The sequence below is a fragment of the Cricetulus griseus genome, chromosome X (assembly GCF_003668045.3).
Source record: "Cricetulus griseus strain 17A/GY chromosome X, alternate assembly CriGri-PICRH-1.0, whole genome shotgun sequence".
Taxonomy (NCBI): Eukaryota; Metazoa; Chordata; class Mammalia; order Rodentia; family Cricetidae; genus Cricetulus; species Cricetulus griseus.
Genome location: NC_048604.1, coordinates 38,757,621 through 38,775,405, shown reverse-complemented (window position 1 = coordinate 38,775,405; position 17,785 = coordinate 38,757,621). Strand labels below are relative to the sequence as shown.

General features: G+C 42.2%; 1 protein-coding gene across 1 annotated transcript; it reads right to left on the bottom strand.

Moving 5' to 3' along the window:
- Positions 1 to 594: 594 nt before the first annotated feature.
- LOC100773159 (insulin receptor substrate 4) lies at positions 595 to 4,332 on the bottom strand. The gene is made up of 2 exons (XM_035449813.1): positions 2,766 to 4,332; positions 595 to 2,732 (listed from the first exon to the last, which is right to left on the bottom strand). The coding sequence occupies exons 1-2, from the start codon at positions 4,330 to 4,332 to the stop codon at positions 595 to 597; spliced, it is 3,705 nt and encodes a 1,234-aa protein (XP_035305704.1).
- Positions 4,333 to 17,785: the final 13,453 nt, after the last annotated feature.

Here is a 17,785-nt window from a genome sequence, read left to right as displayed (position 1 = left end):
CAGAGCAAATATTGGCTTTTAGTCACCTGGGCTTTGTGATTATCTAAGCACCCTCTCGTCATTCAGGTGGCAAGTGAGACTTAACATTTTGGGCAAATCACAGTAAACAATGACTGTTTCTTTAGAAAGTAACTATGGTTAATAGTTGGCTTGTTAACTGCTAAACTTTCTGCGCTCTCATTCAACCCCTGCAACTTAGATTGCGCACTCGTAGAAAAGCAGCTTTAGCTGCAGGCTTGAAAATTAGTTGATGGAACTCTAGTTTCAAAAGGACTTAGGGAAAGGAAAAGCAGCCTCACGCTGTGGGGCTTTAAGTTTCAACTGCTCCTAAGAAATAAATCCAACGCTTAACAATTGGCTCTGTCAGATAAATTAATGGGTTAAATAAAAGTTTACGTTTTCACAAAGACCAAAAAGGTACCATGTGAAAAATGAAAACTGAATTCTACTCTCCAATAACACCAGTAAATCTGAACTATCATCTCACTTATCGCTAACATCGTAGCAAGTAGCGCATCAACTCACTCATTAGGCAATTTCCATTAACTTCCGAAATTTTAATTATAAATTCACCAACCTCTTTTCGGAGAGCGGTCACTTCTTGTAGTCGCGTCTGGCAAAGTCCATTCTCACGTAAATATCGTCGCCATCATCCTCGTCGTCCTCGGAATCAGCTCTCTCTGGGGGTCTCAGCACTCTTCGCTGGCGAGGTGGCAGTGGGGGAGCGGCTGCGCCGGCCGCCAGATCCTCTCCTCCGGCAGCTTGGTTAAGGGCTCCAGGATTCCAGCCTGCTGCAATGTCCTGGACCCCTCTTACAGCCTGGGCACCAAGAGCATTAGCAACAGGTTGGAAACAGCGAGCAGAGGCGGAGTCATATCCAGGAGTGGACTGGAAGCCGGCAAAGATAGCGCCAAAGCCGGGGGCCGCTGCTAGCGCAGAGACTATAGCTAAAGCCCGGCTCACTGCCAAGAGGGGCTCCCCATCTGGAAGAACAACCCCAGCAGAAGCGGCAGGAAAATCTCTGTCCAAGCTGTCAGTTGGGAAAGCAGAGACAGCGGCTCGGGTGTTGGCAAATAAACTTTGGGAACGGCTTTGTGGGCGTCTTCTCTCCTGCACTTCCTCCTGCAGCAGCCTAGCTACAGGTGGCGGCTGAAAGCATCGACTGGGGTAGAGAGAAATGTCCATACAGCACTCAGAAAATGGGTCAACTACATAGATTTCACCGGTTTGAACATCATAGCGAATGGCACTGTCAGCAAAAGGCACGAGCGGTCTCATGGCTGGGTTGAAAATTACTTGAATGTACCCACCCTCTTCCACAATACGTCCTGTAGCGCTGCCTGGGAAAGGATGAAACGGCCACCTAGCACCGGCCAGAGAGATGGAGTTGGCACCTGGTAGAACTCTTAAAAGATCTGAGAGGCGGATTGCTGGATTTGGAAAGGGCACCTCTAATTCAATATTCATGTAACTGGAAAAAGCTGTGCGTCTGGGGTCAGTAACTAAGCCCCATGAATCTGGCAGTCCTTGAGCAGAGGGAGTTGGCACAGGGCGCTCTCTCTTAATGAAGTCAGTGTTGATATAGTCACCAGAGCTGTCAGCTCCTCTCTGCTCCTGTGTGGGCTCTTCTGGTTTGGGCTTGATTTTGTTTCCTTTTGCAATAAAAGAAAGTCGGTTAGGTCTCTTAGCCTTGTTCACTGGGGGCTCGTCATCTGAAGGCTTTGCAGGTGACTCCCTATCTCCAGGTTTTGAGAATGAGCCCTCAGTGGAAGGCTTTGAAGACACATCTTTGGTGCCCTGGCTAAAGGAGGCTTCTTTGTCTACACCCCTCCCCAGGAACTTCCCAGGCAACATTGGGACATACTCACTGTGGTCGCTCTGTCCCAAAGGTGAACTCTGAAAAGGACTCGGCAGAGAAAAGTAAGAGCTCCAACTTTTGGAGGAAGAGCCTCCCTGAGGATTGGGGGGATTTTTAGGAATTGCACCTGCTCCAGGAGCCATAAACATGTAGTCACTGTCACTGTCATTGTCCTTAGAGTCATCCTCTTTATTAGTATCCGGTGCTTTGGGGGGACTTGGGACAGGTGGTGGTGGACTCACTCTGGGAAACATCATCATATATCCTCTGGAATCTTCGAATGGTGACCTAGAGTGGCGGCTTTTTGAAGCAGAGGAATTTTGAGGTGCCATTGGCATGTAGTCACTGGAACATGCAAGAGGGGAAGCCACCCCTGGCCTCATTGGCACGTATGGGTCATCCTCGTCTTCATCGAAAGCTCTGGCTCTGTGAGGCCCCCGGGTGGCACCTTCTGGAGTTTCCCTATCTCTCCTCTCTTTGGCTTCTTTGCGTTCTTTTGTGGCCCCTCTGTCTGCACAAAAATAAAGTCGGAATCTTCCCCCAGACTTGCTTTTTCCACCAGTTGCTCCTCCGGCTGGCGGGGGTGGAGGAGGAGGTGGAGGCAGCATTTGCTGTTGCTTGCTTTGAGTGAATTTACCAAAGTATGATCTTTTCTTCAGAGATTTTCCACGGTCACCGTCATCCGAGTTTTTCCCACTTCCTGAGCCCTTGCCTCCTCCTGAGTTCTTGCCGCCACCTGAGCCATGACCATCTCCAGGTCTCCGGCCACCACCTGAGCCATGGCCACCACCAGGCCTCTGGCCTCCACCTGATCCATGGCCACCTGCTGTGCCCTGGCCATTTCCTGAACACTGGTTTCCTCCAGCACCCTGACCTCCTGAACCCCGGCCTCCTGAGCCCTGGCCACCTCCAGATCCCTGACTGCCACCTGAGCACTGGTTTCCTCCTGAGCTCTGGCTGCTGGAGCCTTGGCCACTTGAGCCCTGTCCACCTCCAGAGCCCCGGCCATTTCCTGAGCCCCAGTAGTACATGGGCATGTAATCACCTTCGTTTTCTTCCTCACCTTCCTTGTCTTTTTCTTCAGAGTTGCCAGAGTTGGAGCCCGAGGCTTCACAAGCTCTGTCGTAAGAGGCTTCTTCAGGGTGTGAGACACGTACCGGCGGGCTAGGTGCTAGGCGGCGGGAAAAGCTGGGTGGTCCTGAAACAGCTCTCCTGGACCTGCGGGCTCTGGGCAGGTGCCCCCTTTCTCGCCTGGAGGGAGGCAGAGGCTCGTTGAGTATGAGGCGTCTGGTAAAGAACATCTCTTCCCTGTCTCCGATAGCCCTGAGGTGGCAAAACTGCTCAAAGCGGGATCTTCGGAGCCAGCCGCCGGGCTCCAGCGGGAGCAAGCCCAGGTGCCTCCTAGTGGACAGCAGGGTTAACAGGTGGGCGCCAACGCCGATGCTGTAGCTGCGGCATCGGGCTCTGTACTCATCTGCGCACAAGGCTCTCATCTTCTCCAAAAACAACTCATGCATATTTTGGGCCACCACACAGTCATCTACCTGCATCCACAGCTCCCCTGGACCGATGACAGTGGACCTGCCGACTTCCAGGAAGAAGTACTGCTCTGAGTGCCCACAGCGACGAATGCTCAGCAGCTGGACGACCACACTGGCCACTTCGGTATTGAGCCTCACAAACACAACCTCTTCGTCGGTAAGACACAGCCGGAACACGCCGCTCAGCTCTTTTCTGTGCCCCAGCCCCCTGGGTTTCACTACTACCTGCCACACATCTTTGTAGAAGGGTGGCTCCGCCGCCGCTGCTGCCGCCAGGGCCGCCGGCTCTCCGTCCGGCTGCGCGCCTAGCAAGCCGCAGCGGCGGCGCTTGCTCTCGAGGATGAGGCGGCTGAGGAGCAAGTACCAGCTTTCTTGTTCCGACTCGTTCTCGGCCACCATCGCGAAGTACTCGTCCTGGGTGAAAAGGGCAATAAGGTGTCGGTACCTGGCATCAGCTCGTTGGCTCACGGAGAAGCACTGGTACAGGGTGATCACGCGTCTCGGTGGGATGAGCGCGGGGACCGCAGCACCCGAGGCGGCAGCTGCTGCCGCAGCCGCCGCGGCGCGGACACTGAGGCGGAACTTCTTGGCATTTTCGTAGTATTCCAGACGAGCCGGGGCGTCTGCGGTCTCGAGTTTGAGCACGAAGTAACGCCTGTGCCCATGCTTCTGTTTCCTCAGGTAGCCGCGTTTGCAGACTTCATCCCCGACGGGGAGGTCCTCCTCTTCGGACTCGGAGTCTGACCGGGAGCCAGTGGCCGTGGGGAGCCACATAGCTCCCGGACAGGACGACCGGGTCCCAATGAGTGCGGTCGGGGTTCCCGAGGAACGACGCCGGGTGGTCGCCACTGCTGCTAGAGCTGTGGAGGCTGCTGCTGCTGCAGCTCTCAGTCTCCTTAGTGCTCGGTCGCCAGCGAAGGAGCAACTCGCCATGGGGATGCACCGTGGTTTTTAAGGTGAGCGGAGGAGAGGGGGGGCTCGAGAAGGGAGGGCTGGGGGAAGAGGAGGTCCCCCCTGTCTGCCCGCCCCAGACCCCTCCCGCCTAGACCCGCGTCCCCGCCCACTTCGCTGGGCTCACAGCGGCGGGCAAAACAACACGTGACTGTCGCCTCACGCGGCAGCCCTCTCCAGATCCAGCTACCCGAGCGGTGGCGGGGAGCAAGTGGCCACCAGTAGAGGTGTGCAAGGAAGGGGCACCGGGGGCCACGGAGGCAGAGGCATCTTCAAATTGGCAGAGACCCTTTGGACAAATCACTGTGCCTTTGATCCTGGGCAGAACCGACGGGAGGAGGCGGGGCTCTCTAGCCAGACCAAGCCTAGTCCTGAGTACCAGAAGGCTGGGGCAGTGGGTGGATGTGAAGGGTGGAGAACAGAGCGTCCCGCCACCGGGCCAGAATGGGGAGTCACAGCCCACACTCGATAGGCTGAAGGGGGCTAGAGGTGGTGAGGGGAGATGGGACTTGCACAGTGAGGAATGGTTTGTTTGTTTATTTAGGAAGCGGGGGGGGGGAACTAGGTGAAACCTTTATAAGGTTCTGATTGGCTAGGATACGAGCCAATGGGAGGGTCCAGCAAGGGGGTGGCCCTGTATTCATTAGTTTAGTGAAAGGGGGGGGGGACGGAGATGAGGGGGCGTGGCTGGGGTCCCAGAGTGGGCTTCTCAATCTGGTTGTCTCAGGATCAGGCAGTAAACAACCCTCGGAAAATAGCTGTTAATGGTGGTGATAAATTCCTGCAAATCCCAGAGCCATGGGGACCCCTCTGCCTGGAGAGCTCTCTCTTGCCTCCCTACAGCTCACAAACATTTTCCTTTCTGATGGCAGTCTGCTCTAGTCCCTCCCGCTTCTCACTATGAACTGTGCTCCTTAGCCGAAAGTGTCAATAATCTCTGGAAACCTGTTAAAGACCTGGGTCCTCAGACCTGCTGCACGCCAAAGCTGCACACGCTTCCTCGCCCGCTCCACACCTGACAAAAGCCAGCGACTCTTAAGACTCAGGAATAGCAGCTATGCCTTCAAAATTAACGCCATCTGTACACAGTGTATTTCCAATCCACGAAACAGGTTCGCTAGAGGTAGCGTTTCTATTTGATTGATGACGACTATGAAAGTACAAATTTGGGGGCCTGCAAAGTGTACAGCCATGTTGGAAAAAGCCGGACTTGAATCTTACCGAAAAAGAGTGTTGAGCTGTCATGATATTTTCTCGAGGGCAGTGCTTTGAACGGTGCCTTTTAAGGAATTAACAAATACTAACTTTTTTTTTCCTTGAAGCAGACTGGAAAACTTTACAAAAAGAAAGCTCCTATGTAGAACAAAGGACTGTGCTGAATACATGTCCTCGAATATATTTTACATTCTTCACTTCAAGAAGGTCTTTGCTTCATTTCAGTTTACAAATTGACATCACAAAAATAACAACCTACTGCCTCCCTTCTTGTTGGAGAAAGTGCCTTGGAGTGTAAGGTGTAAGTGCAACCTCCTGAAAACTGTCCTCCTCCTCCTCCTCCTCCTCCTCCTCCTCCTCCTCCTCCTCCTCCTCCTCCTCCCTCCCTCTCCTCTCTCCTCTCCTCTCCTCTCCCCTCCCCCTTCCTCCCCCTTGCTCCCCTCTCTCTCCCCCTCCCCTCCCCTTCTTTCCTCTTCCTTCCCCACCTCTCCTCTCCTCTCTGCAGTGTCTCTCTCTCCTTTCAGACTCTTAAGGATAGAGACAGGTTGAAATTGTTATTAAATTATCAAGAAGTGACACATAGTATTTTTCTTTCAAATAATGTGATGTCAGTTCATCCTTGTCCTGCAGTAGATACTGCATTGGGTAATATTTACAGATCCAACAGCAAACCATGCAGGGATACATCATACAAAATAGACTCCATCTCTTTTAAGAATTCCCTTTGTTAGCAACAGAAGAAATATATTAAAATAGATGACACCTTTTGTGATGTTCAGGTTGGGTGGGGCAAAGACTAGGAACAATCATTAACAGGTCTTTTGCTTCCAGCAGTTTATAAATCTAGAGAATTCACAGGTGCTAGAAGCAACTGTGACGTTGGGAATAGGCTGGAGGCAGGATGAGTAAGCGGCTGGAAACAGGATGAATGTGAATGAAATGAGCTTGCTACCCACAGGTTTCAGCTGCTTAGACACATATGCACAGGATTCAGTGCACTTAGAATCAAAACCATCACAGATACGTTCATTTGAACTTCTTATGATATTTTATGACTTCTAAATGCATGTTTTTTTTGCTTCTGATAGAATTGTAAAAAGGCAATGTATTTGAAAGTAATGTAACATAACATTTTAAAATATATCAAATACATTAAGGTGCTTGTTAAATAAAATTTGGAAAATACTGAACAGATTCAAGAATCCGTGTGACTCTACTATCTATGTATATAGTCTCTCTCTCTCTCTCTCTCTCTCTCTCTTTCCCTCTCTCTATATACATATATATAATTTGACATCTTTTTCTTTCACTTAGAATTATATGCTAATATTTTTCCATATTTTTATGAGTCAGCCTAAACATCATTTAAAAAGTAGTGTAATATCCCACACAGTTGTGATAAAACAATATATTTTCAGTTCTGATGTATATTGTTGTAATTAGTCATTTTTCAGTATTGTAAGTAATATTGCCATGAATATCTTGAATCTATGGCTTTAAATGTTGAAATCATTACCTTTTCAAACTGAAGACTAGAATTACTGAGGTAAAATATGAATATTTCATACATTATTTTTAAATATTATATGACTTTACCCTGCCACCACATCATTTGTTGTCATTAGATATTCTTAGTTTAAAAATGATACTGATAAACAAAATGCTATCCCACTGTTACAATTTTTATTTTTGTTTGGCAATAAGGTAAAATATCTATCTGTATGTCTACCTGCTATCTCTTCTATAAAGTGTTATTTCAAATCCTTTGCTTTATGTGTTGTATTCTTATTTTATGCATTGATTTGTTTATATAGTAAAAATTTTAAAATTTTTGTTATATTTGTTACAAGTTTTTTCTCAGCTGGTGATTATAAAAATCACACTAAACTTGATTCCCTCCTATTCTAAAGAGAGTTGTAAATTTTCCTAACCATGTTTTATAGTACAGGATATTCAGAGAGCTATCAGGATCACTTCTAATCATATCTTTAAGAGATCATATATCTAATTTGAATGCTTTTTGAAAGGAAAAGCCAAGTTGGTCTTCATGACAACTAACTGTAAGAGAGAATCTACACTAGATCAATTTTATATAACATTCTGAAGCAATATGACAGTTTTCTCTGGTGTGAGGCAAAAGCAATGTATTAAATAAAAGAAGAGGAAGAGTGGAAATAATTTTTGAACAACCACAGTGAAAAGTTAAGCGTGCCTATCACTTTGTGACCGAGGCATGAGGTATATTATTTGACCACAGAAAATTGGAGTTAGAGCTATAGTGAGATGTTTCATGCAGGGATTTTCCTTTGTATTATTTCTTACATTAGAAGCAGATCTGGAAGCATGAGCCCTGGTGAGCAGAGAGAATATTTGACGAGAAGAGCATCATTTTCTTTCCACAGGCCAAGCAAAGCACTGCTGTCCTAAAGTTCTTCCAGCACAGAAGGTTTTGGGAGGGACAGCCTTTACTGAAATGCAGCAGATGCTGCAGCTTGTCTGGCATATATTTAAACTTTCATCTTCCTGGACAACTTAATGATATAGAATAGTTGTTTAGTTTAGGTCAGGTTTCCATAGCCAAAATAAAGCAGAGTTGGCACAGACATCTCAATGGTTCAGACAAAAGGTGGAGACTGTGTTTAGCCTGAACTTGCCTTAATGCTCTCCTTTCTTTTGCCTGTATGTTGTTGTGTCTTAGGGATTTTTTTTTTATTGTTTTAGTCTTTGGACTTGTTGCTCAAGAAAGCAAAAGTTGCTGTCCATGGACGGTCATTAATGCCTTTAAATTTGGAGTCTGAACAGAGTCTGATACACATCATTTTAAAGTTATAGATAAGAAATAACATCTACTATAGTTCATATTTCATTCACTAGTTTAGCTTAGGCTAACCCAACAGGCATTGAAGCTGGTATTTTACATATAGAAAGCAAAGGGAATGGATAAACCATTATGGTATCTTTGTCCTTCTTGTAAAAAGTGTGCATTTAATGGGGTTTGTTTTTAAAAGGATTTCCTAGGCATCCTGTTATTTAAAAAAAAAGACAACATTTGACTGACTAGTCCCAATAGTCAAAGTTCACTCTTCCCTTATTCACAGGATTATCAGTATTCAAATTATAAGTTGTACTGAAATAAAAGTATCTAATTAAAATATGAATTTACTTGGCTGAAAAATTAAACTGTTACATCAAATATGAACAGTTTCAAGAGATGTTATTCAAGAGAATAAAGCATAAGAAATTACCAGCATAATAGAGCTATTATTCTTGCCCAATGTACAAATTATCCTATAATTATTAACTCTTATCTTTGTGAACTAATGTCCAATTATGTAGATCAAAATGTGGTAGGATTCTTGATGCTCAAAAATGATGCTGGTGATAATGATTGATTTCTCTGTGTTTGAACATAAATAAAGCCAGGCATGATGCACATGCTTTCTCCACTAAGCAGAGACTGGGGCTGTTGCCTTCTTTTGCAGATGATGGCTTTGCCTCTCAGCTTTGTTTTTCTCCTCAAACCCTCTGTTGAAGAAAACAACAGTGAAAAAGCCTGCCTGCTACACACAGAACAGGCCTGTTAGCTGCTTTTGTTTCCTAGCAGTCTGTGGCTAAAGTAATTAGAGCAAATATGTGGTTTAATTAGGCTCCTAAAGCTGCCCTGTTATCTTAAGAGTCAACTGAAAATTAACTCTGTTAACAATTAGGCATTCCTTTCCACCTCCAAAGGAGAAAAAAGTTATTTGCAAATTATTTTAGTAAGTTTGTTCAACATTAGAACAATTAAATAGGATAGATTTCACATAAATTTAAATGATTTTATACCATATACTTTGTGTATTCTGATAAAAGCAAAGGGACAATAGAAAATGTTATATGGTTGATTGTTGCCATCATGTGTCGGAAAACATATATTTATGCTTCCCCACTTGTCTTCAAAAGTTGTATTTCTTCAGCAAATAGGATCATGTCATGGCTAATGCATTTTTTAAGATTCATGATTTAATGTATAGTTCCTAAGTTTTGTGTTATTTTGAGAAACATCTTGCTTTCTTGCCCAGGCTGTTGTTAAACTCCCAGTCTCAAGCTATCCTCCTGATTCAGCTTTCTGAGTAGCTGAGACTACAGCTGTGAACACAGTGTGAGCAGTTCAAATCTACTAAGCAAATATCACAGACCTGCTTTTCTTTTAACTGTTAAGGAAATATATGAAGATAACACACATTAGTTTAATGTAGACTGCCCTTTCTCACATGGTGCTGCAACTATCAGCTAGGTTTTACCTTTTCTTCTCTCCAATTGGCTACTCTCTTCTTCAGTCTTCTTATAGAATGACATTTTGTCATATTGCTCTCTGCTCCTGTGTGTGTGTGTGGAAGGCTCCTCCACATTTCTCTACCATATCAGATTCATATTTTAAGTCTAGTATGTATATTCTTCTCTTCCTAGTGTCAACCCAGTCAGCCCTCTTGTCCTCTTTGTATACAATCCATTTTCTATAAAGTGGGAAGCCATTAAAACTTGCTCCTTGTTCTATTAATATATAGTCTTACTGTCCAAACCCTCAGGTATATTGGCTTCCTTGTCACATACTGTATATAATTTATACATTTCCACCTATATATGGGCTATTTCTCATATCTATGATGCCATCGCCCTCTTCATCAACTGACACAATTTTGTTAAGACTTAAATACTCAAGAGTTTCCCTCACTTAATCAGATTAAAACCATCTCCTAATCTTTGTTAAGTATTGGATGTAGATAGAGTTAAGGACTTAGTTGATATCTGTAGATATAATCTAATCATTATTAATGACAGTCATCGTTAAATTACAGAAATACGTTTCTGTTACTCGGTAACTATCTGTTCTCTCAAAATGTTCCACTCCTCTTGCCCATCTAATTGTCCTGGCTACTCCAGTCCTTCTCCATGGTGCCCATCTCTCCATTACCCAGTATCTGTAAGGGTGACTATTACACTATTACTGCTGACATTATAGGGGACTTGAAACCTCCCTGAACTTAAACCTTGACAGCATAAATTCTGGCAGGTTGACTAATGACTAACAGGTTGTCTGATGGTTAAAATTACGTTACCTGGTTGTACACTAATCCTTGAAATTGGGATATTGGTATGGACCATCAACTATTTGAAGACCAAAACTACGTCATAGTCATATATGGCTATGTATCTCTATTTCCTAAAAGAGTGATTGGCAATCACCAATACATGTTTGCTTCAGAGATGGTAAGAAACAAAGGAGTTACAGGAGGTGTGGCGCAAAAGAAAAAGAAAGAACAGAAGGGAGAGAGGGAGATGGAGAAAAGAAATGCCTCAGATAGATTTAGATGGCCAGGGAGGGCCACCTCTTACCACTCCTCAGGCTCACCACGACTTAAATCTTACTTTACAATCTCTTCCTCCACAAAGGAATCATTCCTATTTTCTTCTCTTATCTATCATGGGGGAAGCGAGCATTTTTTCATTTACCATATTGCAACTGTTGTCAGAAACCTTAGAGAATATTTGTACTCCTATATTTTCTTTTCCTGTCTAAAGGTCCACTAGGGAACAAAGCAAAATTCCAAACCAAGCACTGCACGTGATAAATACAAAATTAATACTAGTCATAAACCTCCATCAAGAAAAATCACTTATACATTCTCAACATCATTATTTTTCTTACCCAGTCTCACACTAAAATACGAACTCCCTATTTCCCCATATATCCTCCAAGTTATGCTCCTTATATATTCCCAGTGCTAACAGTTGCCCAAGCACACAGCTGTGGTCCTCAATAAATACTTGTTGAGTGAGTAAATGAAAGTGAAAATGATGTGTACTGAAGTTCAAATAGTGAAGCCTCAAGAACTCAAGGACTGAAAGTGTTCTTGGAAGTCACCCATATAAAAAACACAACAGAAGCCGGGCCTTGGTGGCACACGCCTTTAATCCCAGCACTCGGGAGGCAGAGGCAGGTGGATCTCTGTGAGATCGAGACCAGCTTGGTCTACAAGAGCTAGTTCCAGGACAGCCTCCAAAGCCACAGAGAAACCCTGTCTCGAAAAACAACAACAACAAAAAAATGCAACAAAAATGTTCATCTATGTGCTTTAATTAACTATGCTCTTGCTAAGCAAGACCATTCAAAAATATTTCCACATATACATTATAAACCCATTTCATAATGATTTTTATTTCCCCCTTTTGTCTGCTTTCTATCTACTGCATTTTATAGCATATATGCAGACAAAATTTCCACATATTATGACTTACATGAGTTTCTTGTTGCAAATCTATATATTCAATCAGCAATTATTTCCCATGTTTCTGGTGGTTAAATATGTTCTGCCATCCAAATAATCATCTTAAGGACTGCTGTCAGTGAATTTGCAGAGATGGTATTATTCTTCCAGAGGACCCAAATTCTGTTCTCAGCACCCCAGTACTTTCTCCAGCTAAGGGTAGATCTCAAGCCTCTAGCTTCCAGGGACACCTGCACTCTGGTGCATATACTCACACACAAACACATATACATGATCAAAAATAATAAAAATAATTCTTTAAAAAAGAACTATTCTCAAAATACAACCATGTTAAGTTTCTCTGAGAAGCTTTCTGTACTGGAGACTTGACTGTGTACTCTAAACACTTTTCCGTTGCCTCTAAGTGGATGCTTTCCCTTCCTAAGGTTTTATAAGCCCCCTCCTCTGAGGCCAGGCAATGTATTTCTTAGCCCCTCCACAGTGCAAATGATTCAGTGATTAAAGCTGAATAAAGAATTTTACCTAAATGCAAAATGCTACCTAAGGTGATGAAACCAGAAGACAATGTATAATTTTGTGTAAAAGATGAAATACCAGTTTATTCAGTACACTTCTTGCTATTTAGGGCCATTATAGTTGACAGTCATTGTTAGAGATCACATTTTGTTTAGGCTTGTTAATCATTCTTCCTTGTCAAAAATTTCCATGTGAGGTATATTGAAAGAGCAACAATACAGGACAATAAATCATGATTATAAATGTATCACAGGGTACGTTTACAATATTTAATTTTCCCCTTAATGATATGTTCCTTCTTTCCTTTAAATACACCATCAGGAAGGATCATGACCTGTTCTCTAAAGAATGTAATTTGAGTTTAGGAGTTAGAAAGTGAAATATCTGTGCTTGCGTATTTCAGGTCCCTTTTGAAATTTGAGACTAACGAGGGGAAAAAGAAACCGGTGAAAAATACTTTCATTTTTGGACTGGGAACAAGGAAAATTTTTCTTCTGTGCCAGTGTGCTGGTCCCTTCATTTGTGATGATATATAAAAAATACTCATGATTACATTTGTTTAAGAGTTGATATTTACGTGGATATTCTGTAGTTATTTAAACTATGCATCTTTATGTATACATACATGTATACATACATATATATGCTCTACTTTACAAACAACAGAGATTTTAAGAGAAAAATGGCATCCAAAGAAGGAAGCTTGAATATCTCACTTTTACGTAAAATCAGTCATTCTTTTAGTTAAGTACTATTCTTGAAGGACTAATGTTAACATTTGTGTATCATGTTTAACAAATAAATGTTGTTTCTGATATAAAGTGTCCCTTAGAACACAAAGTTAATACTTATTTACTAAAGACAAAATTAATTTTTGCACACTTAAAAAAGAATTCTTGAAAACTTGTTTTAAGACCCATCTGAAGTTTTTGTTACATGGTTCAAGACTCCCTTGGAGTCTTCAAGGACCTAAGGGTACTCCAAAAGTGAGTTGTGTAAAATGGGAAACCTAGATAGTATAGAACCTCATTATACAAGCTGATATTTAAATAAGGAAGATCTAACTTTTCTCTTAGAACATTCTTTTTCTATCATTTTGTACTCTGTGTCTCTATGTGTGCACGATACACTTGTGTGGTTAGTGTAATTTTTCTTATCAACAGCATTGTAAATTTCTTGAAGACAGAGACAATCTTTTGCTCCTTTCCCATGTGCCTTTCATGATTTATTTCTGTAGTCACCTGATACTTTTGCTTTCTTAGCAAATGCATATATGTCTTGATTTGCATTTCCCTGATGGCTAAGGATGTTGAACACTGTCTTATGTGCCTTTCAGCCATTTTAGATTCCTCTATTGAGAATTGTCTATTTAGTTCTGTACCCTACTTTTTAATTGGGTTGTTTGGTGTTTTGGAGCCTCGCTTCTTGAGTTCTTTGTATATTTTGGAGATCAATCCTCTGTCAGATGTGGGGTTGGTGAATATCTTTTCCCAGTCTGTGGGCTGCCGTTTCGTTTTACTGGCTGTGTCCTTACAGAAGCTTCTCAGTTTCAGGAGGTCCCATTTACCAATTGTTGACCTCATTGTCTGTGCTATTGGTGTAATGTTCAGGAAGCGGTCTCCTGTACCAATTAATTCAAGGGTATTTCCCACTTTGTGTTCTAAAAGGTTCAGTGTGGCTGGATTTATGTTGAGGTCTTTGATCCACTTGGACTTTATTTTTGTGCATGGCAATAGACATGGATCCATCTTCAGTCTTCTACATTCCAGCATCCAGTTATGCCAGCACCATTTGTTGAAACAAGAAAAGAGATACCATAATAGAGGGAGACATTTTAGGTTTACAGAGAAATCAGGCACTAGGGAAATGTCTGGAGATCTAAAAAGATGACACCAACTAACAATCTAACCAACAGAGGAGAGGCTACCTTAAATGCCCTCCCCTGATAATGAGATTGATGACTGTCTTATATTCCATCCTATAGCCTTCATCCAGCAGTTTGTGGAAGTAGAAGCAGACACCCACAACTAATCACTGAACTGAACTGGAATCCAGTTGCAGAGAAGAACGAGTGATGGGCAAAGGGGTCCATACCAGGCTGGTGAAACCCACAGAAACAGCTGGCCTCAACAACGGGAGCTCTTGGTCCCCAGACTGATAGCTGGGATACCAGCATGGGACTGATCCAGACCCCAGGATCATGGGATTCAGTGAGGAGACCTCTGAAATCTACGGGACCTTCTGTAGTAGTTCAGTACTTATCCCTAAAATAGATGTGGGCTTTGGAAGCCCATCCCACATACAGGGATACTCCCTGAGCCAAGACACATGGGGGAGGGCCTAGACCCTATCCCAAAGGATATGATAGACTCCGATGACCCCCTATGGAAGGCCTCACCCTCCCTGGGGAGCAGAAAGGATATGTGATAGGTAGGGTATTAGTTGGGGGTGGGGTGGGGGAGGAGGGGAGGGAGTGGGAACTGGGATTGACATGTAAAACAATCTTGTTTCTAATTCAAAAAACTTTTGAATTAAAAAAAGCATATATGTCATATTCTGATAGCTTGTTACTCATCCCTTTTATATCCAGAGGAATGTGCTGGAGGATATAAGCACATTGTCTTATGATGTAGATATTCTAGAGACATTTATAACCATTAATTGTATGTTTCAGAGTATTTGCACAGTAACAGTTATTAAAATATAAATATTAAAGCATAATGTTGTTTAAGAAATCTTTTGAAAAATTTATGTTACAAATCAATTTTGAAAGTTTTCAGACATCTGGGTTGAATACTTGGTCAGTGGGTCACTGTGTAGGCTCTTGCCAAAAGTAAAAGCAAGGCATGATGGGTCAGTATTTGAGAAATTGTCCCTGGTTTTCTATTACTTGTAATACAAATTATTTTGTTATATCCAGTCTTTATGTGATTTGAAAGTCTAAAATGTTAAAATATAATCATGTATGACATTTGGAAAGAATACTGATACTTTGGGCAGTTGGATTGCAACATGTCTAATAACTTTCCTATGTCCTCTTCAGCTATGGCTATGTGCTGCTGTTTGAGGATTGTACAAGTATGACTTATCTTTGTTTTATGGTTTTGAGTACCCACTTGCCAGTTCTCAACCTTTATGCACAAGGATCCATGAATCCCTCAACCTCCATCAGAGAAGCTTTGTGCAGTAGGTGGTAATTAGTAGAGACCCACAACTAGTCAACACGCAGAGAATAAGAGACTTTCGAAAGCTCAGCTCCAAACAGAATATCTGAGCTCCACAGAATCAAGCCAACCAAAAGCCCATCATGAATGGGAGAGGGGCGCATGAAATTTCACCCCTAGCTGAGAAGCTATTGAGAACTGCTGGCCTCTGGTTTTCTTGGGGCAGGCAGGCATGGACAGGCTATCCATGGTTAAGTAGGTGGCCCTATCCCCATGAACATACACATTACAGTAAGTTGGCTGGGGTGGGAGATATAAAAAACAAAACAACAACAACAAAAACAAAAACACATATAAGAAAGTTGTGAGTTGTAGGGGAAGGACAAAGGAGAAACTGGAGGAGAAGGAATGTGTGATTTGACCAAAACATGTGTGAGTACATGAAATACTCAAAACAATAAAAAACAGTAAGAGGGTAGTCACATGCCTTCAAATGCTAACATAGATGAAAAGAACTGGTATATATTTTTCAGTTTCTTTGTATTCAAATTGTTCCCTATTTGGCACCACCAGCTCCGAGAAAGCTTTATTATAATATCTGAGCCGTAATCTTAACACTTTTTCTATTTTTGTTATATTTTGAGATTATAATACAATTGCATTATTTCCCTCTTTCCTTTTCCTCCCTCCAAACCCTCTCCTGTACCCCTTTTGTCTTCTCTCAAATTCATGGATGATTTTACTTTCATTGTTGTTGCATATAGATGTATACGTACATGTAAACATGTATATATGTTTGTGTAAATATGTGTATTTATTTGTGTATTGATATATATATATATATATATATATGCACAAATATATTTCTCAGTATATAAATGCAACCAGTTCAGTCTGTATAATGTTACATGTATGCAAATTTTCAGGGCTGACCATTTGGTGTTGGATAGCCAATTGGTGTGTTCTTCCTTAGGGAAGAGTTTTTTCTCCACTAGTAGTATCATCATTTGCCTGTAGTTCTTTGTCTAGGGCTGAGGCCTCCTGAGATTTCCCCTTTCCATGTCAACATGTCTATTGGTGTCCTACTTGTTCAGGTCATGTTTTAGGCAGCCATGTTGGTGACTTTATGGGTGTAACATCTGACATTTTTGGTAGACACAATCTCACACCAACTGAATGAAGCTTGTAATACTTGGAGACTTGATCCTAAGAGAGAATCTCCATACACCAGGGCAAGTATAAGGATGTGAAAGAGAATGAAGATGTAGAAACTAAAGCTAGAACACAAAAGGCTCTGCAGGCTTAAGAAGAACCCACTGGAGGGGATAATAGAATCAATTTTGGTTTTTACAAAAGGTCAATTTCTAAACTTCCTTTTACAGCAATTATAGTGTGTAGGTTCTACAGGGGTACCTGAAAGCGTCTTAGTCCTCACTACACGATTTTTCCACTTGTTGATATATATATATATATATATATATATATATATATATATATATATGATTTTACCCAACAGGTAGGAAGAAGAGTTCACAAAATGTTGAATTTACTGAGGTCATGCAGTCAAGAGGCACAAGCAGAACTTTTGTTGGTTTCATCTGGCTCCAAAACATATACTCTCTATTCCTCCCCTTTGTATACCAATCATTTCACTGGTATTCAACTGTCCACTTTCATCTCAAGAAGAAAGGACAAAAAACTCTCTAGGATGCACTTAATTTTTTTCTGAGCAGAAAAAAAGAGTCCCATGGACCTAGAGAAAAAAGTTGAGTGTTCCATTTAGGGGAAATCAGATCCAAAATGGATTTTTTTTTGTACAAGATGAGCTGCACTCACTGTAGCTAATGCTGTTTTCCAGAACTTTGATTATGGGACATAAAAATATAATACAACAAAGTAGAAAAAGGTTAAGGTAGATGCACAACAAATAGGGTACAATAGTTAATACAAGTAAACACTACAAAATGGAAAGCTCTTTCCAGTAAGTCAAATGTAACCAATTACTAGAGAATATTTTCCATAGAAATGGTTTCAATAATAGCTATAGCTAAACAAAAAGACGTGTCTTCAAAAACACACACACAAAAACATGGGACATGATTTGGGAACATACAAGTATTATTTCCCAGCAATGCTGCATCTATCTGTAAGTACACAATAAATGAACTGAGGCCTAACCAAATCCATTTGTTTTGTGAACCTCATGATGTCGAATATCAAATGACTGAAGGAAGCATAGCAACCAGCATCCATCTTGACAGTAACCAAAAT

What these genes read in the sequence shown, in the direction of transcription:
- LOC100773159 (XM_035449813.1), bottom strand. Translation starts at nt 4,332, where the DNA reads ATGGCGAGTTGCTCCTTCGCTGGCGACCGAGCACTAAGGAGACTGAGA. An exon ending in TGGCAGTCAGGGATCTGGAG is followed by an intron (nt 2,733 to 2,765) that starts GTGGCCAGGGCT and finishes GGGGTTCAGGAG; the next exon opens with GTCAGGGTGCTGGAGGAAAC.